Source organism: Crocodylus siamensis, chromosome 1 (genome assembly GCF_052110815.1).
Source record: "Crocodylus siamensis isolate JL-2025a chromosome 1, ASM5211081v1, whole genome shotgun sequence".
Classification (NCBI taxonomy): Eukaryota; Metazoa; Chordata; order Crocodylia; family Crocodylidae; genus Crocodylus; species Crocodylus siamensis.
Window position 1 is genome coordinate 172,418,523 of NC_143395.1, and position 24,173 is coordinate 172,442,695.

The 24,173-nt window shown below is 38.9% G+C and overlaps 1 protein-coding gene across 2 annotated transcripts in view; it reads right to left on the reverse strand.

The window, feature by feature from the left end:
• The window catches only part of CENPF (centromere protein F), a 58,615-nt gene that overhangs the window by 4,804 nt on the left and 29,638 nt on the right, over positions 1–24,173 (reverse strand). For both annotated transcript variants that reach the window (XM_090048984.1, XM_090048994.1), the window contains 8 exons: positions 19,537–23,060; positions 15,710–18,004; positions 13,681–13,833; positions 12,488–12,664; positions 9,960–10,121; positions 8,354–8,516; positions 6,692–7,168; positions 2,518–2,711 (listed from right to left, as the gene is read on the reverse strand). In XM_090048984.1, coding sequence (XP_089905110.1) covers positions 2,518–2,711; positions 6,692–7,168; positions 8,354–8,516; positions 9,960–10,121; positions 12,488–12,664; positions 13,681–13,833; positions 15,710–18,004; positions 19,537–23,060 — 7,145 coding nt within the window. The remainder of the gene's footprint in view (positions 1–2,517; positions 2,712–6,691; positions 7,169–8,353; positions 8,517–9,959; positions 10,122–12,487; positions 12,665–13,680; positions 13,834–15,709; positions 18,005–19,536; positions 23,061–24,173) is intronic.

Consider the following 24,173-nt stretch of genomic DNA (forward strand, 5'->3'; position numbering starts at 1 on the left):
CATCCCTACATGAAAGCGAAAATAGTCTTTTATTTAGTTTTAAAAGCAACACTTTTAGGGCAACTAACTAGCCAACTCCACATTCAGAGGTGTAGGACTGGCATCTTCTTCCTTGTTTTAAACATGGAAAGTCGTGCAATATGGCAAGGAATAGGCAAAGCCGTCACAACACAGTAGGTCCTAGTCTACGTTCTTCCTCCATCACTTGACACTACAAAGCTTCATATATCTTTCAAGTTTATTACTAATATTTCATAATGCACCTCCCTACAGTATGCTCTGTAAATATAACAGTTTCATAACTAAGTGCTCATCGCAGTGCTCTTTGCTAACACGGGGCTGAAACCACTACTTGCAGTGAGATTTGTGAGCACATATTAATCAAGTTCTGTTTTGTCATATTTAAAAGACATAAAAATGATAAAAAGCATGTTTGAAATCTCTTGGCAAATTTGCTAAGCTTGTTTGAAATGAACTATGTTCCACTTTCAGACTTAAATCTGAAATAAAGTGGTGGAAGGAAGGCAAGAGAGGCTTGGGGTGGGGGTTGGAAACACAGCACACTGAATATTGTATTGATAACACTCCTGAACAGCAATTTTTTTGTAGTTTTGTCCTATGTCAATGCAAAACTTGCAAGACAAGAAGAGTATTCCTTGCTGAAAAAAAGCAAATACACATACCCTACAAGTGACTGAAAGAGTTAATGGGCATAGTGTAATCCCTACAGCTGATGAGGCTCCTATTGACTTATACTGAAATAGAAACAACTGAAATTCTTATCTTCCACTATACTGTTATTCGCCTGTACAGCATTTTTGATTATTAAGGTTAGGAACAAGATGTCCTAATACAAAATATTTACAGGAAATTTGAGCAACAGACAGCTCTGAGAAACACTGCTCCCCCCAGCTCCATGTTACTTACTGTCCCGCTTATTTGCTATATCTTTAATTATACTGCTGCAATCAATAAATAAGTTCTACTTCAAGCTTGTTGATTTACAAGCTTCTTAAAAACCTATTATATTTGTGAAGAGGGTTGAATCAGATGTCTTCTGATGTCTTCCAATGTTGACTAGTACTCAGGACTTCCTTTTAATTCTTCCAGGAATACTGGGATTCTCTACATATTCTCAGAACTTTGTCCATTTGGAAAGTATTGTGAGATGTGTATAGGAAAGGAGTGCAAATCAAACTTATTGAGGTCATTTATGGAAACAATAACAGGATATTCAAAGAATATCTGAGATGGGAAAAAATGCACATTTTTAATAGAACAGGTAATTTTAACCATTGAAACAACATGCCTATGAGCATAGTGGATTCTCTACCACCAGAAGTCTTTGAACATGACTAAATCCTTTTAAAAGACACCTTATAGCTAAAAAAAAGGAAATTTAAAATTTAAGCCTTCATATTCAGGAAATTGTTTGGTAAATTATATTCTCTGTACTATTTAAAAGATCAGAATAGATAGTCATAATTGCCCCATTCAGCCTTAAACTCAAACTCTTTCACCAAGTATAGACTGCACTTGATCTGAGCCTTCAAGAGGCCGATAAAACATAACAGAACAAACATGTTGATAAAATATAACAGAACATAGAGATACTCTGTGGTTGACCTATATTTGATTTGACATTTAACTCCAGAAAAAATCCAGGGATATTTTCAGTACTGCAGCTTTTGTGTTATCTAGTAAGCCAGAACATTCAGCCACTGGCATCCTTTTAGGTAGCCTTAGTAAGGAGCACCAATACCAATATTCCTGAGTTTTTAGTAGGCTTATAGCTTCGCAATTTGAAATACTGTTCATGGAAAGACAGAGGTTTGCACAACTTCAGAGGGAGTGGCAGCTGCTGTACCCCAGAGGCAAAATAGCTCCAACTTTAACCCTACTTCTCCAGCGATCAGGTTGGAATGATCTAGCTACAGGCTCCTGCAAAACAACTGTTAAACTGTAGCAGCTGCTTTGGTTATAACTTAGTGCTTCAGGGCAGCTGAATTCTGTTCTAGCAAAACTTTTTAGCATTAGGCCCCGATTCCACTCTTGCAGTAGTATGAGTTTTCTGTGTATAACAGGCATATCTTTTTAGCATCTGGCGGATAAAAATTCACTAAAATTACGTTGTCAAGTTTCAAGTGAAAAATTAACGCTTGTGTAGCAATATATGAACAAAAGAACAAAATTAAGGCTGTACAGACAAGTTTCATTACAGCATTTTCTGAATGGCTGTTTAAAAATAGTTAAAGATTTGCATTCTGTTTAGGTTATCCAATTTAGGCATTTGGTATAAGGTCACAAATTTGACCACAGAAACAATTTTAAAATTACCACTAATGCCCAGACTTCTGATAGTCTCAGATTTATCCACTGTATTTACATGCATGGCCTTGTCTTCAAGATACTTTTGGCATATCTAAGAAAGGTGGTATATCCTCAGACCCACTTGGCAAGATAAATGCACAATGGAAATTTCCTATGCTTTAGACATTTTTATACAGTATCAGTTACCTTTTGTGATTTGCTGCCACCAGCTGTTGGTTTGGAGAGCTCAGCAAGATTATCTGACCTGCCTTTTTGAAAGCTCTGGGTTGATGGTGATGATCTCTGGCTTTGGGCAGCAAGGCGGGGACTGGTTCTCAGATTTAAAGATGTTCTGCGTAAAATATAAGGGCTAATGTTTCCAGTAGGGATATCACCAAACCCTGAAAAACAAACAACTTCCCATTAGACCTGGTTGATTTAGTTATGTTATTGTTCTAGCCAATTTGATCTCACCCATTTTGACAGAGAAAACACTAGCTCAGGGGTCAAACTCCTTTGGCCACAGGGGTCAGATGAACAGCACAGACCCTGCCCCCCAACCCCACCCCGCTCAGGTCAGTCCAGTGTGGCGTATGGGTCAACAAGACGTAGGGCCAGCACTACAGCTGGATGATACAGCTTCATGGGCCAGACCCACCCTGCGAGTCATATCTTTGACACCCCTGTCCTAACTGATAAACGGCACTTATTCCAGTAAATAAAATACACTGGGGGCTGCCTTGCATTCACAGGATGTTGCTTACACTGTTTCTTGCAACTCTCATAGCAAGTAAACTGCAAATCTAAGCACTCAACTACTAGAGTCAACTGCTGGAGCTAAGAACACTCAGTGCTCTCCAGGACCGCCCCCTTCTGGTCTAAAAATCACATTTACTGTAGAAGTGCAATTAAGAATATGTGCTCAGACATGATCCTGAAGGCCTTCCTTGTGCAATCACCCCACCTTCTCTCAATTCTAATGGATCCATATACACATACTTCCAACTACTCTTCTGATGCACTCTTAAAGATGGAACCAAGCTTCAAGGATATGTAGCTTGCAATAGACTGTTAACAACCCCCTCTGTGAAACTAGTGAGGAAATTTTGAACCATAAAAGCTTCAGGAGCCCATGAAGGGGAAAAATATAACTACTTTAGTACTAATTTCTATAGCAAGCATCCCCGTGGCCACCAGTTTCATAACACGTCAGTGTCAAATACATACTATATTTACAGGTACTCCCCACTTAACATCATCCTGGTTAATGTTGTTTCGTTATTACATCTCTGATCTATTAGAAAACATCCTTGTGTAAAGTCATACAATCCTCCAGTATAATGTTGCTTGGCTACAGCCAGCTAGTAGGTAACTACTGTGATGCAATTAGATTCACTTAAAGTTGCATTTTTCAAGAACATAAGTACGACATTCAGAGGAGTAGCTGTACTCCAATCCAGGAGGAGGTTTTCCCTCCCCTCCCATTTAATATGGGGGGGTGGGAGGGAAGACTCATCTTAGATTTAGGGCCTCAGCTGCTGCCTGCCCCACCACCACTACCGCCCCTTGCCCACCTCTGGGTTTCATCAGGGCTCTAGCCCAGTTTCATCCTGGGGCATGGAGCGTGGGGTTGTTCTGACCCCAGCTGGGCACAGTAGCAGTTGTTGTTGCAACAGCAGCAGCATCTTCAACCCAGGACCCCAGGTCAGAGCTGTCACTGCTATCAAGCTGGCCTAGAGCAACCATATGCTCTGTGCCGCAAGCTGGAGCCATAGGCTAAGCAGCAGTGGGTGGGAGGGGGGGCATGCAGCAGGGCAAAGGCTGCAGCAACAGAGGTTAGGAGAGCCAGATGGGGGGGCAGGCAGCAAGTCATAGGTGGGACAAATGGCAAGGAGCAAAAGTACTGGGGAGCAACAGGCAGGGATCAAGCTGCTTGACTCCCCCACTGCCTACCCCCTACCACTTGGTTCCCCTGCTGCTGTTTTCCCTGCTTCAGTATTAAGATGAATTTTAAAAATGACCATTCAATAATTAGATTCTATACATGGAAAATTATAACAAAGAGGGGTGCACCAACAGAGATTTTGGGGGCCGACAGCTGATTTTTAAGGAGGCATATTGTCCGATACTGATCGGATTCCCAATACAGCTGTACACAGCTAGTAAGTTTATTGTGGCGGAAGGGGAGGGAGGGCAGAAGGAGTGTGGGGGGGTGCATGACATGTGCCCTGAATTTCCCCGGGGGTGGGGGCTGGGGTCAGGACTGCACTAGGCTCTTTCTGGTGCATGGGGGCCATGCTCGGGGCAAGCAGTGGTGCTGGGAGGCGGTTACAGGGGGGACTACAGTGAAATTTGGGGTGGCTGCAGCCCCCCCGTAACCTCCCTCCCAGCACTGCCACCACCCGCCCCAAGTGCAGCCCCCATGCACCAGGAGCGCAGTCCTGCATCCCCAAGCACAGCTTCCACATGACAGGAAGAACCTGGCACAGCCACAGCACACAGCTGCAGCCCGCCCCCCCCTCCAAAGATCCAGGGCACATGCTGCCCACCCCATGTGCATGCAGCAGCTGCATCCCCCCCACCAAAATGAGCCACAGCTCTGTCTCACACCTCACCCCAGCTGGGCAGCGCCTGCCCCATTCCCTCCCTCACTGCAGAGGCATTGATCTGCACCCCCCCAACAGACTTACCAGCTGCATGCAGCTCTCCATGCTGCTCAGCTGTGCTCATCACCTACATGCTGTGCTGAAATCTGGCCAATTTCAGATGCAATCGATTTCCTTTATATCAGTGCCGATCCAATATCGGACCGATGTCTCAGTGTACTGCTAGTAACAAATTTATGCATATTCCATGTATAGAATCTAATTGGGGGTGGGTGGGGGGGCTGTCTTAAATTTAGAGTTGTCTTGGTTACAGGTAAATATTGTACCTTACAAGTGAATAAGGCAAAAAAACCCATTAGTGTTCTTTACGGTATATATAGATGGCCCCCTAATTTTCTTCTAGTAGGTTTGGAGAAGGAAAAGTGATACTGGGAATGTTCCAGAAACTCTGCTTTGCTGGAGAACTTTTACAAGATACTTTGGAGGACCTAGATGCAGGCATAAGAGGCTGAAATCTCAGGAGTAACTCAAGTATCACTCCCTCAGCCCTATAGAGCTGTTGAGTCTGAAAAAATGCTTCTCAACCTTTCTGCACTCAAAGCGCCCTTTACAGGACTCAAGACATCCCTCACTGAACCTAAGGCACCCCCCTCTATAACTTTTGTGAACGGAGAGGCACCAATTTAAAAAATTAAAATTTATATGTGACAATGCTTACCCCCCGTGCAGAGAGGCTGGGCAGCGAGGGTGGAGGATGGTTCAGGTAGACACGTACCTGGACCTACGTTTATCTACTTCATTTTTCTGCTCATCTTCTCACACCTCATGGCACCATTCAAAGGAAACAGTGCCCCACAGCGTACCTTATCCCCTGGTTGAGGAACACTGGTCTAAAACTTAAGGGATTGGTTTATCTAGACAGGCGATTCTCAGCCTTTTTAGACTAAAGCACCCCTCAGAAAATACCAGCTCTTACCTTTACACTTATTTTTTGACTACAGAAAAATAATAGAGCAGTTCTGTTGCAAAGAATTCAGAAGCACAGCAGGGCAGATTGTGTTTAACACTAAGAAACCCTACTTGAAATCTCTGGGTTTACCTTATGAATCATGTTTGCCTGCTTGCAGTGTTAACACTGCTTGGTACCCTGTGGCACCCTTTAAAACGTATCAAGACATCCCAGGGAGCCGTGCCTCCCTACTTAAGAATTACTGATCTAGACCAAGATTCTCAAAACTACCAACTTAAACTTAGGATTCTAATTCCATATTTAGGCATCTCCTTGATTTTCTAAAGTGCTGAGTAACCAACAGCTCCAACCAAAATCCACAGAACTATTAGCTGCTCAGCCCTTTCAAAAATCATTCAACTGCCCAAATGTGGATGGGAAGACTAACCTAACACCCCTTGTTTTCTGAATGTTTAGCAATTTTACTGTCCTCATAGTTACTAAAAGAAAACACATGGATAGACCTCACGCAGACAACTACTAGAAACTATATACTGTGGAAACAAGATAGACCAGCCCACAGCTTTACTTGCATGGAACTGTATTTACAACTCTTGGACCTAAACTCCACATGACAAGCAGTTGAATTAATGAGTTATGCCAAATATATGAGGGTTGAATTTAATAAATGGCATCCCACTTGTTTCAGTGAGTTTTATTCCATATATGGCAACATAACTATTTAAGAACATAGAAACAAAAATTTTACTCCATCAATATGGAATACAAGGAGGGTGGTATTACGTTATACTGAAGTTGCAATTACCCTTTTTCACCACTTCTGGGAGTCCCTCTGGTTGATATTCTGTGTTCTCACTCAGTGAATCCTGGTAGATAGCTCCTTTTTTAAGCTTTTTAGCCAACGTCTCCGGTATAGGGGATCTTGGTACTCCATTTTCTTTCTTTATTTCTTGACTTCTTCGTCTTTTACCTGAATGCTGAGTTGGCTCTTCATTCAACCTCCTCTTTGTAACTGGCTGATCATTAACTGTTACTGGATTATCCGAACTGTGCAAAGGAGAATTACTGACAACAATGTCTGTTGTTGGTTTCAGCTGAGCATTCAGCAGGGAGACTTGCGTTTTTAGCATTTCATTTGCTTCCTCTAGTTTGTGGAAGTTAACAATCAAAGAGCAGTACTTCTCCAGGTTCTCATCTGCTTCTTTGGTTTTCACTTCTATAGATTCCTGCAGTTCTTCAAGCTTCAACCTCATTTCTTCTGTACTGGCGCCATCAGCAACAGCTGAGCAAAACAAAGATTCATTACCTATTTTAATAGCTTTAAAGATACCTTACAAGGAGGTGTTTAGAATACAGTGATCAAATATTTGTTAACCAATTAGAAAGGGTGCATGTTTTTCAAGGACAATGACCTATAACCAAAAAGGACACTATATAATAAAAAATGACCTACAACATCTGCAGAATCTGAATGCATCTGACACAGGGTGCACAAACAGCATTATTTCTGGCCCTCAGTTTTGGAGAATTGATTGCAGGTTTTCAGATAATTTATGGAAACCTGTTTATACTAATTATCAATGCTTATTAAACACTAAATAGTATGCATTGATCTATATGATGACATTGTCAGACAAATATTCCTATTTTACATACTGTTCACAAACATTTTAAATTTTTTCCTATCAGCTCTGTCTTCTCTAACAACTCCAGAAAAGTTCATGATTACTGAAAACCCAATATGTTTTCAGTAATCGTGAGCTCTTCTGGAGTTGTTGGAGAGGATCTGATGAGTGGGAGGAGGGAATTGAATCTGTTCTACCTATCATTTCCCTCGCCCCAGAAAGTTGCAGCTGTTGCCAAGCTGATAGCTAGAAAAAATAACGGTACTGACTGAAATGTAATACCGTAAAAGACAGCTTCTCTCGCTATCTGTAACTCAAGGAGGACCAAAAAGTATTTTCAGGTTTGACTTTCCATAAAGTTACAGAATACATTTTTTCATGCATTAACAGTTATCCATTCCCAGAATGTGATTTGTCTTTGTGTTTACTAAAAACAGAAAGAACGGGCATTCCAATATTCCATACTTCTATAGTGAGCAGTACAAAATGTTGAGCCAAAATGGCAAAAAGTTACATGCAACAATCTAGTGCCATCAAAATAAATGCCAGTTCTGATTTCAAAATGCAGGCATTGAATATATGTATTCAAAATACATAGCAGCCTCTGAAATTTGAAAAGACAAATCGTCAGCTGATTTTCAGTTAGTACAAATGACAGTTCCATGGTTCAGAAAGCTACAGATTTACACTAGCTGGAGATCTGTCCCTGTTTAGAACCCTGCGTAACAACAGATGTTTGGAAAAGCATTTTAGAAACAAACGTATTACCATTAAAAAATGCATCATTACTAAATTACAGCAAGACATCCTGATACCCCATATTTTTTCTGAAAATTACTTACTTTGATTTTGCTCCTTTAATAAAGCATCCTGTTCAACAATTTGTTTCTGCAAAACTTCTTTTTCTTGCTCCATTTGTTTACAGGATTCAATACAGAGCTGCAATTTACTGTGGGCCAATTCAATTTCCTTCTTTAGCTGAACTATGGTCTTAAGATTGTCTGCCTACAAAAAACAAAAATAAAACATAAAAAAGGACCAGAGCTGTGCAATTAAATTACAGGAGCTCCTAATTCTGAGAGACTTTAAAGTCATACTTATTAAAGAACCATGTGTGTAGCTTATAAGAATAAAACTCTGCAAGTGAACTCTAGAAAAATTGTGAGCATTCAGATAAGGCTGTTCAACCGGCAGCTCTCCTAACACCCAGCCTGCAGACTCCCAACCAGTTGCTCTCCTTGTACCACTCCTTCTGCTTCCGTCTCCAGGGTCCCTTTCCCTCTTCCAGCTTTTGCTTTCTTCCCCTGGGGTCTGGGCAGTGCAGCCTTTGGAAGGTGGTGGGGAGAAATTTTTCTACCTGCACTGCCTATACAGCTGAAGGGAGCACATGCAGTGGTGCAGCCCCTGACAGCTCAGAAATCAGATGGCCTTATGTCAGAACTAACTTCCTATCTATTTCAGCTGAATGCAAGACTGAGGTTTGAAATGACTTCTTGAGAAACCCAGCTGAAAAGCATGTATTTCAGATGTGTGTCTGCCCCATGGAAAAATAGATTAAAGCATCAGAATAAATAAAATGTGGCTACCTGAAACTATAGGATAAGGACATTAGGGCATGATGTTTCTGTGGCTGTGCAGTAAATATTAGTTTACTGCCTGCTAGTCATTACATTGGATCCAATGTATAAGAGCACTTCTTCACAGTGAGAGTTATTTAAACTGCAGCTAGTCAGTCATCATAGATGGAAGGAGGGAGAGTGAAGGTAAGGCAATACAGCATTGGAAAACAGAAATTCACTTGAATGGACAAGATAAACTTTGCTCCTGTGGCCTGACTACAAACACCAAAACCTTATTTCTTTTAAATAAACTTAAAGCAATTTTTACCATTTTTTTTGCAACTACATAGCATTCACATTGTTATCCAATCATTAGCAAGAATTCGGTCATAAGAAGAACCATGCTAATAAATAAATCAGATGGAAATTCTTCATCAATCAGAACAGATATGCTCACAAATTGAGTGTACGGTAATAAGACACTTACTGCTTTGGAAAGTAGCAAATCTTATGTCCAAAATAATTAAAAAACAATACAAGTCTGTTTACTTCGGAAAATTACTTTGAATTAGAATAGCTATTAATTAATATGCTATGTAATACAAAGTTACACATTCAGTATAGAGACTAGACAGTCACATTAGTATGTCAGACAATCTTGCTTCACCCTAGAGGGTGAATGTTAAGTCACATCTATTGCACGTGACTTTCCAGCAGAAACAAGCACTAACTGATTTGCCCGTTAAAAGCCAGAGAAAAGCTCTTGAGGATTAGACTGTCAGTTCTGTATGGAAGCTACTGGACTTAAGACTATACTTCTTCCTAGATTCTAGCTAGAAAGTTAATTTGCAAGTCAGAACTTAAATTGTAGGTAGAGAAAATAAAATACCTTGTTTTTTGTAAGGCCCTCTATCATCTGATTGGCTTCTTTCAGAGAATTATTTAATTCCTCTTTACTTGATTTCAGGAGCTCCATCTCCAACTTTTGTGCACTGATACACTGCTCCAGTGACTTCAGTTTGTCTTGACATGCCATAATTTCAAGTTCATTCTATAGACAGAAAATAGGGTTAACCAATATGGTTTTAAATTGGCCACAGAGAGCTGTATTAAAATGCTTACTATCCTCAGGAGTCTACAGTAATCTTACACAACAATTTGAGAGAAGTTTCTAATATCATAAAGACCATGCTTTAGGTGTAAATACTGCACACGCAAATCCTGGATGGGAGAATTCTAAAAAACCCAAAACCAGAATTAAAAATAACCTCACATAAATCACAGGAATGAAAACAACATAACAGTACAAATAACAATTTTGAATGATTTATAACTTCGGGCATCTTGAAATGTATCTAGATATGTATTTGCAGAGGCAGACAATGATTTTTCCAGACGGAGGAAGAAGGAACTTTTATAGCTATGGACTACATTGACAGTTTAAAGCATGCCAGTATAGCATCCCTATGCATTTTTCAGTACATTTAGTGAATCTTAACTAGTTAGAAAGAAACCTATCACTGTCTTTTTTACAATAATGCTAGATGATATTTGAGTTCACAAAACCAGTCCTTTATTACTTTTATGGATGAAGAGGGGCCCTAAACCAAGTCACATCAGGGTGCAGCAGATTTTCAATATACTGGAGGGTCTATCTTTCGCTGCTTTTGAAAGTTTTGGACATACCATTTATATTTTACCAGTATTTCTGCATGTTATTTATCACATAAGCTCTCTAGGGTACTATTTAGGCAAATATATTGCTACATCTATCATTATCAAATGAGACGGACATAAGCTATTACACTGTAATGATATGTAATGAAGTACCTGTATCACTACTCGTTACAACTTTAACCCTCTTTCATCCAGGGTTAAACATTATAGCAGTGCAGATAATTTGTATTGCTACAGGATCATGCAGGCATAACAGTTGCATCTAAGCTGATGCACACTATGGAGCAACGGTGATTCTCTCCTAAAGCAATTAAAAAGTGTGTTTGGCCATAACCCATATTAGCATTTCTACTAAAAAGTCTATTCTTACACTAACTTAACTTTAGGAATCAAAGCCCTCTTCCACAAGCTCTCTCTCTTCTGTTCACATAGTTTTTGTCTGTCAAGTGTTCCATCCAGATGCCCCAATCACCAATTTATCTTTTTAGAACTGAAGATCCCAGGTCATGTTTTTCATTGGCTTGTACTTTATATACCTATTCATTGTAATGCAGGTTCAAAAAGCTATAGTTCTCACTCACACCCCGCCACACATTAGAGAAATGAATGGTGTCATAAAATAAAGAATAAGCCAGAATGTTATTCCACAAGAAAAGAACAACAACTTTGTGGCTGGTTCCTATCACACCATTCAACATATGGCTAAGTGCGTCTTTATGGCTGGGACCATATCATTTGACGGGGTTCCCAGCTGCAGGAGTGCATGGTGTACCCCGCTCTCACAGCCCCTCTCTTCCTAATTCCTGCTGCTTTCTCTTTTTAAATGTAATCCAATTTCATTCTTTTCTTCACTGTTCCCTATGCTATGACCCTTATCCTTGCCTAGATTTCTGTAACTTTAGGCCCAGTCTTGCTAATCTTCGTTCGCAAGTAGTTCTAATGGAGATATGTGTACACAACTTATGAAGGTACTAGGATCACGATGTACTGCATTTACTCATACTTTTTACCAAAAACGTAATCTTCCAAAATTGGGGTGCAAGTCTGAATTTTCTGAGGAGAACAGTAGAAGTGTCATTTCTATTCAGGCACCACTGAGGGAGCCAACTGAATTCATGGCTGGTTAGAATCTCTCTGATTACCACTTATTGTTCTTCTCTTAACAGGTGTTAAAGGCCCACTTCCCCTTTTTAATCATCTAGGTGTTACACTAATCAAGCTATCCTTTCTTCAGCAATGCTCCTAAAAAATTTGAAATTGAGCTAGTCCTGATTTCTCATCTATTTCACAGTCCTGCAGACTATTTTTATTTCTTTTCAAAATCCTAGATCTGCTCATGCAGTCCAGTCTTTATCAGCAGCTACAGTTTCAGCTTCTGGCAGAACACCCATGAGCTGCTGACAATTCAGCTGTGAAAGTGTTAAAACTGTAATTTTTGCCTGAATAGGAAAGGAAAGATTAGGTTCTGTCCCTGCTCTATGCTGATAACTCTGGAAAAAGCATTTCTTCATTTTGCCTTCCCAAAATGAAAGTGCATATCTTATTTGGAGACATGCGGTATATAAAAAAAAATATGGCGTATTCATCTTTTCCCACAGCAATTATTTAAACCAAATACTATGAAATACCATAGCAAAGATAACTTTCTTGGGGATATGATATACAATCGGTGTTTGTACTTCAGTATTTAAACTTCCCTTAGTTTAAAATCCTATCATAACATTTCTTAATTTATTTTACCTTTTTGTCTGTTTCTGCCAGAACAACCTGATGATTCTTCTCCATTTGATGAAGCGTTCTTTGATATTCTGACAGTTCTCTTTTCATTTCTCTTCCTTTCTCTTCCAGTTCCTTCTGCACCTTATCCAAACTGTTACTCAATTCTGTTTTTTCTACCATGTTTAGATTCAGCTGAATCTGCAAACAAACATGACCATTTGGTAAATGCATTACTGTAGATGGAGAAATAATTGGTACGTTAAAACCTGATTTTTCATTTGGAAAAACAAATCTTTGAATGGTAAAATATACAAGATAAAAGAAACAGTATTTATTAGGCATATAGGTACGCTGTAGTCTTAGTGCAAAATCTTAGTACAAAAACAGCAGCATACAATACCAAGATTAATTACAAACAGGTATTTTAGCACTGAGCTGAACAAACTTAATCTCTGCAATAAAATTAGCATTAAAGTCAAAGCTTATCCCTTTAACATGACATAACTGTTTCTAGTAATAATTCTTTGACAAGTTCAGTCATTTGTCTCACAATCACCAAGAGGAAGCAACATTCAAAAGTATTCACATTGTTTTGTGACTGTACTTGGCAGGAAATTAGAAAAAAAGGAAGTTACTTCTGGATATATTTCATAAAAGTCACACTAGCTTGAAGTCCATGGCTAAACACCTATTGATATCAATAGCAATAGAAAAAGGCCCATAAGTATGTCATTTGTACATAATAGCACCAACTACAGTCTATTTAAATCAGAAGACATCTTCACTACTGTACATAAGGCCCCACTTCATATGAACACATTTTGAGAATGAAATAATGAGCAAGAGTCATGAACACAAAATTTAGCTTTATCTACAGCTGAGCTGTCAAGAAGTTTTGGGGTTGGTTTTTTTTAAATACTTGAGAAATGCCATACTTATGCAAGTGATCCAAGATACTAATTACAGCCAGATACATGTATGTAACAGAAAAGCAGTGCATTTCATTCTCATTGAAAGAGTTTTCAGATATAGAATACAAAAGGGAAAGATAAAGAACACTGAAGACTGAATTAAATACTACATTTCTAGAAGGACCAGGGGCAGAATCTCAGTTTCCTGAAGTCCTTAAATCTGTTGAATTCAACAGAACATTACAGTAGGTGAGGACCAGGCATTCAAACTAGGAAAAGTCTGGTCTTTGTGCAATAACTAACCAGGTTCTTTTCTGCCTGTTCTTGAAGATGTTGAACTTGTTCAACAAGGATATTCCTTCCGGTGGTTAATTCTTCTTGCAGTTTCATAATCTTCTCTTCACTCTTCTTTAGTTTGTCTTCCAGCGAGATATTATTTTCAGTGAGTTCATTTACCTGAAAATTAAATATTATATTGTTACTTTTGAAACATGAATGTCATTCTTCCAGAGAGCTTGAATATAGGCAGCAAACAATTTCAAAAACAAGTTATTTAATTCTGCTTGCTAGGTCAAATCCAGCATAGGTTGCTAGCAACCTAATGGTGCTACCATAAAAAAAAAAGCAATCCTGTGGCAGAAGTCCAGTGCCTATGAATTTTTCTCTTTCGTTCTACTTCTTTTCTCACTGGCAATTTGCCTACCCTTGAGAAATCTCTCTCCCCCTATCTTCAAGTAAACTATCCCTGAATACCCTGACATAAGAAACTTTTTAAAAAGCTGACTTAAAAATTGGTAGCAAAAACTTAACAAAAAGTCCACAGAAGTCTTCCCATTAAATACCATGGGTTTTGAATAGACTACAATTTTATAGTAGAGATGTGAAAAATTAAAATGCAAATCACACTACAGTTTTCAGTAGCACTGTAAGAGATGAGGAAACTCTTCACACACATCACGCAACAAGTATGCGTATATCTGGAATGGTGATAGAAAAGGTTCAGACTTGAAAGTGCACATATATGTTCTGACTAAAAACAAAGGGCATCTGTACATGAGCACAGAGGCAGCTCCATTGTGCTGTAATTTGAGTGCACTGGACCAGACTCAACGTGGTAATTGCCATGCTTCAGCAGCCTCCTGCATATCATGCATCAGCATCTCTGGATTTCAAAAAAGCAGAAGGAGCACTTGAACTAAAGCTCAAACGAGGTTTAGTTCAAATGCTGCCACTGCCATTTTGAAGTGCAGAAACGGTGATACACAAGACTGTGGTGCTTTAAATTAGAGCAGCTCTTGGAACCACTGTAATTAAAGTGCTGTCCCCCCCGCCCCCTGGAGCATGTATAAAAGTGCCCAAAGGACCCACTGGTTCTACTTTACCAAAAATTGTTGTCAGTGAGTGTGTTTACATGTGCATTTGATACTGGAGCAGTTTACTCATGAGTAAACTACTTGCGACTAAATGCTGCTAGTTGCCCCACCAGCAGATTGGGGCAGGGGGCTAGGACCTACCCCACTTCTACAGCTCTTTCCAAGCCCCATGCCTTGATCACCTAATCAGGACATGGGGCTGGGACCTGCCCCTGACTAGGACAGCTCCCAGCCCTTGCTCTGCGATTATGCAGCAGAGGCTGGGGAGCTCCCAATGCCAGTTCCGTGACTGCAGGGCTGAAGCTGGGAAACCCATATCTCCCAGTGCTAGCTCCACAATCGTGGGGTCAGTGCTGGGAGACCCTCATCTCCCAGCACCAGCCCTGCAGTTTGAGAGCTGGCACCAAGAGATAAGGGTCTCCCAGCCCAAGGCCCACAATGACAAAGCTCAAGCTGGGAGATAAGGATCTCCCAGCCTTCGCTCTCCAATTATAATCCAATAACCGGAGGCTTGGAAATCCCTGCTGCCGAGTCAGGGAGATAGTCCCCACCTAAGCTCCGATGATGGAGTCTGCCCAACAGCAGATAGCTCCTGGGGGCAGGGAGCAATCTCCTGCCCCCTGGTGGCCAGCTGACTGGGAGCACATTTGCTCCCAGTCAGGCATCTACGCGAGCACTACTGCACTATTAATACTCATGAGTAAGTTTGCTACTTCCATTTCCAGATAGCAAATTTACTTGCAATTAGCGAGGTTTACTGCACAGTAAGCACGTGCATGTGAAGACAGTAAACTATGCTACTTCATATTAAAGTGTCTTATGTAGATGCATTCAGTCACTACTACATAACTCTTAATTTAAAGCTGTGCTTTACTTCAATTTGTAAGGAAGTGGTAAAACCCAAGACATTTTACCCTCATTCTTATAAGACGCCTTTACATTAATTTCACTTGTCTCACCTTTTCAAGAAATGCAATTTTTTCAGATCGTGTAGATTCCAACTCCTTCTCAAGATCTTTGTAAGATATTTTTAGATTTTCTAAGGCAGACTGCCAAGTTTCAGTGTTGGATAGATTTTGAACCTTTGGTATCAATTCAGCCATCAACTGTTGCAGCCCTTCTTTTGCCTCCTTCCAGTGTTCATGTTCATTTTCCAAATGTAAAAGCTGTATGGAGACCTGCTCTGCATCTTTTATTTGATTTTGAAGTGTAACATTTTCTTGGATCTTTTCAGTCAGCTTTTGCTTGTAGGTCGCAAGTTGCTGAACAAGTGCTTTCACTGATTGCTCTAATTTGGCACTGAGGGTTTCCGTTTCCTGAAGTTCCTCGAGTAATTGTGTTTTATCATCATATTCAAGGCATCCAACTTCATTAATTATGTCTAATCCTTTTGCCTCACAGACTTTTTGCTCATTATAAGAACGCCTTGCATCTTTCAGCTGAGATGTGACCAACAGCACAACATTTTGCAACTCTCTCATTTTAATATTTTCTTTTTCCGTTATTTCTAGCAGTTTTACAATGGTGGAATTAGAAGATTCCAATTCAAATATTTTTTCTTGTTTTTCTTTTAGTTCTTTAACCAAACCTTCTTTTTCTGCCTGGATGTCAGTAATTTCTAATTCTAAAGTTATCAATTTTTGCCCTCTCTTTTCCATCTCAGTGCTTAAAGTTTCCGCCTCTACCTTAGCGGTCTCTGCTCGAAGAATTGCATCTTCTAGATTGTCTTCTGATATCTGCAATTCTCTTTCAAGCTTCTCAACTTTGTCCAAAAGAGAGTCTCTCTTCCATTCACACTCTCTCAGTTTTTCAGCCATATGGCATTTTTTCTTTTCATCAGATTCTATTTTTATTTTCAGTTTCTCAATTCCACATCGCATTTGAGCTACCTCCTCTTGTGCTGAGTTGAGCCTAGCAGCAAGTTCACGTTTCTCAGTTAATAAGCCTTCCAAAGATTTGGAAAGCTTTGAGTTTTCCATTTCTGATGCACTTAACTGAGTCTGCAACATTTCTGACTCTTTTAGAATCAATTCTTTTTCCTCATTCAGATGTCCAGTTAGGCTTTGCAACTTTTGTTTTTCTAATGCTAGAACCTCTTTATTTTTTTCCAACTGCTGCAAAAGACAGTCTTTTTCCTTTGTTAAATGACTTGCATTGGACTTTTCAGTCTCAAGTAGTTTTGTTAGTGTCTTCACTTCAGCCTCCAAGATCCTAATAAATTCAGTAGAATCTATTTTATTTGATTCTAGCTCTTTCGTTTTTTCTTGCAGTTTCTGATGCACTTGATCCAATTCCTCTTTGTTTTCCCTCAAAATACTTAGCTCTTCACCAAGCTGGTTTCTCTCAGCTGTGATGACAGCAAGTTGTTCTTGAAGACCAGACATAGTTTTCAGTTTATTTTCACCGTCTCTTTCTAATTGCTGATTTTTTGTCTGGAGCACCTCAATGTCACCTTCCAAGGCCAAAGCATGGTTCTCAACATTAGCTTTCTCAGATTGAGTCCTTTTCAATTCATTTTCTGTTTCAAGGAACTTTTCCTGCCACTCTCTTTTGGTCTTTTCTAAGTCATCTAGCATGTCTGTCACATCAGAAAGTCTAACTTTGTACATTTCCATTTCAGACCTTACTTTTTCAAGTTCTTTTTCTAGAGTCATCCCTCTACAAGACAGTTGCTGCTTATCAAAAGCAGCAGATTCAAGTTTTTCTTTTAAGTCACGTTGCTCTTTTTCAAGGGCTAGAACTGTTTTTTCTAGTTCTGTACAAACACTTATCTTTGCAGTAAGCTCCATCTCCTTTAAATCCAACCTTGAGTTTAATTCTTTGATTTCAAATAGCAGCATATCAGCTTTTTCATTGCTTCCTTGTATTCCATGGAACAGCTTCAAGTTTTCCTCAGGCTTCTGAGTTAACTGTTGCTGAAGAGTTTCAATGGCTACTTCATTTTCCAAGAAATCCACAGCAGTTTCAGATAAACTGTGACTAGAAAATGACAAATCACTTGTTTTGTCTGAAAGGTTTGTGTTTTTGTCTGACATATAGCTATAGTCTGTCTCTGAAGTAAATTTCTCCGAATGCTTTTCTGTTGATCTTGTTTCAGTAATCTCAGTTACTTTTCCACATTCAGCAGTCTCTTCTAAAACAGTTTGCTCACAGATCCTTATGTCAGGTGTATCACTTTCATGTGTCAAGTTCTCACTGGGCAAACTATCCACTTTTAATTGTTGCAAGCCATTTTCTTCTTCTTCAGGAGGCACCTGTAGAAGTCAGTAAAAAAAAAAAAAATGAATCTAGAAAGACAAATTTATTACATAAATCTTCTGGTAGCTCCTTTTCCCTCATTCACAACAAATGGGTAGGAAAAAGCCAACCAGAAACATCTATAGAAAATGAAGGAAGTCCAGTATTTTTGCTGGAGGCCCTAACTAAACTCTGCTTTTCAATCTGGGCCACAAAAAAGTGGATCTAAAGCTGTAGGAACATTCTAGCATTAACATTAAGAAACCCTGGAATTATATTAACTAGTTTTACCTCTCCTATTAGAAAAAAACAAAGGAATTCTCTACTAATGAAGTTTTGCTCATTTATTGATTGGGATAATGGTACTTATGGGTGGGGCTGTGAATTTAACAGAAATTCTATTGGACTTACAAATGCAAGTGGTGCCTCAGGCCTTGAAGTGCTAGCAAAAAGCAAAGCAGCCTGTGTAAATCATTAGCTCCTAAACGTTTAAAGTTGAAGGAAACTGGCCCAAGACAAATCTGTATAAACTAGCCATTAATACTAGAAATTAGAAAAACCATTATAGCAACCAGGTTCTGGGACAGCCTTCCAATGAGAGTACGGGACTAAACACTTCCAAATGGAAGGAGTTATATGAACGTAGTGCTTGAGATACTCAGCAGATTTTTAAGATTTCAAAAGTGTTCAGCCTGATTTAAGAAATCAGTGGGTTGGACACAAGTTAGACTTCATCTAGCAACAAGCCACTGTGCTTGTTGAAAGGGAAGTTGAAAGTAGCTCTTGGTGCCCTCTCATGAGAAATGAGGGAATGGGGCGTGTGCCACTAAAAGATACTTCTGGTTTCATACATAAGGTGCTAATTTTTCTGGACTGTAGCTACGGAACCAAAGATAAAGTTGCACATTTCCATATCTCAACTGAAACGGTATTAATGATATAGAGAAAATACTTTTAAATAGTTTTCATTTTTCATAAGTAAGGACCTACCAAAAAAATCAGGATTTTACAAAATCTGGCATTGCCCACAAAAGCTGCAGGGGAAAAAAAAAAAAAAAAAAAAAAAAAAACCTCACCAAAAATAAAATGCTGGCTCCCCAGAGGGAGCCAGCTACCTTCACCATGCCATGGCCTAGCTGTACAGGCCACCGGAGAGGATTAGGGGCGCTGCTCACATGACAGGCAGCCCAAGATGGCTGCCATCCCCACTGCTGACTGGCTGCAAGTGCTGTCCAGCATAAGGCCCTGCCCCTCTCCAGTCAACAGCAAGGGCAAGGCCATATGATGAACAGACCTCACAGCTAGTAAGTGGTGAGGGGCAGGGCCACCAGGGCTCCTTGGCTAATCGGAGGCATGGGGTCCCCAATGAAAAAGGCTGCCAGGCCCGCATTTTCCTCATTAAATGAGCTGGCATTTTCCTCATTAAATCAGCTGGTAAGAACCTACCACCTCAAATTTGGTAGGTTCTTATTAATAAACAAGCCTGTTTTGGCTTGTACCATAAATCCAATGACATACACAAATCAGTGTGAAGTGAGTCGTTACTTACATCTTCAATGTCTGTGCACGGCAGTGAACGAGAACTTAGATCAAGGCCTTGTAGTTGGAGTCTTGCCACTTCAAGCTGTAGAAACAAATTCTCAGTCTGTTTTTTCTCTGCTGCCAGTTTATATTCCATCTCCATGGTTACAATATTGAGTTTTTGCTGCCACTGATCATTGTCTGAAACATTTTGCTTTTTGAGGTCATCTATTTCTTTTCTTTCAGAAAGGATTATTTGCTTTAGTTCTTGTATCTCTTCATTTTTCATATTTTCTTGAGAGCAAAATTGGTCTTCAAGCATCTTGATAGACTTTTCGTATGTCTGACACAGTGTCTGAAGCTCTTCAATTTTACTGTTCAGCTGAGATTTTGTAGATGTAATGCTCTCTTGCTGTGGAATATGTTCCAAAGCATGATCATAAGGCTCTTCAACTAAACTAATTTCTGTTGTATCCCCTAAAACAGATTCTTTGGAGCTATTCAGATGAGTTATTTCTTCAGACTTTTTGTACATATGATTGTCAAAAGAAGAACTCACAAAACTTTCTTCTGCAAAACGGGAGATTTCATTAAGACCCAATGGAGAAAAGATGTGCTTGGAGTCAAATGATTTAAACTCACCACTGTTAGGGACAGGAGTCACCTGTACTAAATCAGTATGAACTTTGCTCAGACTTGTTGACAAAGCAGAATTTTCTGCTTTAAGTGTATCAATACAAGACTGCAGCTCAGATATTTGAGAGATTGTCTTACAGTGCTGCTCATGTAGAATTTTATGCTGGTTTTGCAAAGAGAAAAGTTTTTCCTTTATTTCAACAAAGTGTATTTTAACTTCTTTTTCAGATAATTTTAAAAATTCATAATCATAGTTCAGTTCAACATTGCATTCCAGAGATTTGCATGACATTGACTCATTAAACTGTATTTCTGATCCATCTTCATCATTTTGATCCATAAACTCATCAGGAACAATAGCTTTTTCTTCCTTTAATATTTTAACTTCATTCATTAATAGTTCTCTCTCTTCTGCTATTTCAGCAGTAGTTGCCACAGATTCAGTTTCTGATTCATTATGTTCAGTTGTTAAGGCTAACTTTTCAATCTGCACCTTTTCACACAGTTTCTCCAACTCATTTACTCTATTTACTGTCATCTGCCAAGAAGATACTAGTTGAGCATCATCATTCTGGCTTGATGTTAACTCATGAAGACCTGAAGAACATTTTTCATCCATTCCCTTTTTATAATGGTACTGGGAAACAACATCACCATTGAAATCCTCTGAATGTTCATTTGTATTCATCACTATAAGCTTAGCATCTGGAGTTTCTAGTTTTTCTTTAATAATTTCTAATTCTTGCAGCATCCCCTCTTTTTCCTTCTTACTTTCTTCAAGTTTTATCTCTGAACTTTTCAAAGCAGCCTCTAGTTGCATTACCTGCGTCTTGTAGTTTTCTACAGAGACTTCTTTGTCCTCAAGATCCATCTGTAGCAGCTCAAGCTTAACTTGACATTTATTCAGGTCTCTCTCTTTTTCTTCCACAGACTCTTTCAACTGTTCATAATTAGCTTGTGAGAGAAGGCCTAAGTTACATATTTGATGTTCATTCCTTGTTTCTATTGCCCTGATTAGTTCCTCTCTCTCTTGATGCAGGATGTTATATTGTTCTTGCACTTTATTTTGTTCTGCCCTGACATGTAATATCTCCTTTCTTAGACAATCACGCTCAACTGAAAATACATTTTGGATATGGAAAAACTCTGATTGTAGTTTCTCAAGTTCCTGAATTAAATCTCTATTTTTTTCCTCTGATAACTTTAGCCTCAATAAAATTTCTTTGTGTTCATTAATAAGCTGTTTGTCTTCTTCTATTTCTGATTTTCTCTCCTCAAAGTTGTTTGTTTGAAGTCTGAAAATACTTTCTATGTTGGCATTCTTTTCTTCTACCGATTGGTATTTTGTTTGTAGAATTGCAAGTTCTCTTTCAATTTCTTCATGTTTTTTTTCAAGTGACAGTTGTTCCTCTTTATGTTTTTTGGACATGTCAGAAATTATTTCTTCTCTTTCCTTTAAATTATTACAAATATGGGCATGTGCTTTTAGAAGATCTACCTTTTCTTCTTCTAAAGTTGTGTTAATGCCCTGAAGGGTTGCTTTTTTTTCAATAAGACCATCAATTTCTTCTTTATATAAGCAAATCATTGTAGACATCTCTTTTTTCTCTGAATTCCATGTTTCAGACATAAGTTGTAATTGCCTTACTGATTCCTCAAGCATTTGGTTATTTATTTTTAAATCTTGAATCTCTGCTTGCCGAGTTTCTAATTCTTTATTCAACTTTTGGAATTGCTTGTCCTTGTCTTCAAGAGCAGCTAATATTTTACCGACAAAATCCTGCCGAGCAGATACATCCTCTTGCAAATTACTAATATGGTGCTTAGTCTCCGTCACAAAACTTCCATGAATCTGTTCTACTTCAAACAGCCTTTTTTCTGTCTGACCCTTGATTTGTATCAATTCTTCATACTGTTTCTGTAAATCTGAATTCAACTGCTTTTGTGCTATTAATGAAGTCTCAAGAGAAGATATCTGATGTTGTAAAACAGTCACATCCTGTTGATTGTTCTTTCCTGTTCCTAGTGCAACTTTTGTAAAATGATTTTCTTGATCTTCAGTGATTGCTCCAGGCTCTTTTGTTGATGCAGTGGCATTACTCATTGCAATTTGTCTGTCATCTAAAACAGTTTTACAATCATCATTTTGTGAATATACTTCTCCATCTTCTGTCACTTCAGAAATATCTTTTGATTTTACAAGAGAACAGATTCTGTCATATTTAACAACCAACTCTTGATAACATTGATCCTTTTCCACTGCCTTATTTTCTGTCAACTGGAGCCTTTGTCCAAGAAGGTTAATTTGGTTGGTGAGCTCTGCTATTTTCCAAGTCATATTTTCTATTTCTTTCTTATATTTTTGCTCTGAACAGTCTGCTTTTTGCTGAAGTTCATCATAGGCTTTTTTCTGTGCGTCTAATGTTGCATTCTTACATTCTACAGTCTCTCTGAGATTTTTAATTTCTATATTATACCTTTCATTTTCAATTTCCATGTTTCTGACTCTCTCACAGGTTTCATGACTTTTAACTTGTTGATTTTTGAGAGACGTTTCTAAGTGATTAATTTTGTTTAGCAAACCTTCCTTCTCAGACTCTAGATGATTCGCAAGCTGTTCATTTTCAGTTTTCCAGTCAGAAAAAGTGATAATCTCCTTTCTTATTTCTTCACATTCTCTCTTCTTCACCCCAAGGGCCTTCTGTAAATCTTCTGTTTCTTTTTCCATTTTGCCTATTTTATTGTTTAATTCTTTAATGTGATTTTCTCTTTGTATAAGCAAGTCTTGAACAGATTCTTGCTGCTTTTCCATGTCAGCTATTACTAATTTCAGTTTCTCCAAAGTTACAGAACTATCTTGCTTGTTTAAGTTTTCTTGGAGCAACTTTAGCTCTGCTTCCTGTGAGAGATTTTTATCTAAGACATTGAAAAAAAAATATTAAAAAGGTTAATCTAAAGAAAATTAATTATTCGATCAACTATGTATTAATCTTTTTATAATATAGAAGAATATAATTAAAATGTCCTTGTGTCTTTTGAAACCTTTACTTTTGTATTATTCAGCTGGCTAGATTGGACAGACTTTTGGAATTAACTAAACATGCTTTATATAAAAACATGGTCATGATAGAGTAACAGAAAGAACACATTGTAGCTAATTCTTCACTTCACAGTTGTAACTCTGTTGCTTCTAAAGTCTCATTTCCAATGCTCTAACCTCAAGAACTAGGGATAACCATACTAATGACTACTGGAAGAATTTTAGTGACCTTTTTATTCATTTTTCAGCCTTTAAAACTAAAATACATCAAACCAATCAAAATGCTTGGTAGAGCAAATTATCTCATTCTCTTAATACTGCGTCATAACAGAGGAATTTCCTGTATTACTAAATAAATACTATTGAACACCAGTAATTTACTGTATAAAACAGAAAATATTTTCCTACAAGACAAATAAAATTGTCAATTTTCCATTCAATAATCTTCTTTAATGACTCAGTAGATGCAACTAAATTATATTTAGTAAATCTGTAGATGACACCAAGCTGGGTAGAGCAGAAGACACTTTATAGGACAGTCATAGGGTGTGGAGAGGCATAATCCTTAGAACACTCTAAATAAGCTTTAACCCCAAGGCCATGTCCATGCAAGTGCAGCTGTGCAGTATGTGGCACTGCAGACGGGTCTGCACATCTAGGCATTCCCCACACTACTACCTTGCAGCACGGGGGGATATTCTGATCCCAGGAAATATACCAGGGTCAAAAAAATCCATGTGGAAAATAAGTGGGGTGGTACACACGGCAGCAGCACATGCCACTCAAAACCAGAACCTGGCCAGGCAGAGCCACACTCCAGCTGCCGGCCAGACTTCCAGCTGCAGCAGTGCCATGGCTGCAGCTTCCCCCAGCCCTCAGGTAAGGCTGGTCAGGCCAGCACAATTGCTTGCCCCAGCTACCCCTACCCCACCAGAGGTAAATCAGCCACATGCCAGAGTGCTCACGGTACAGGTGTTCCCCAGGGACAA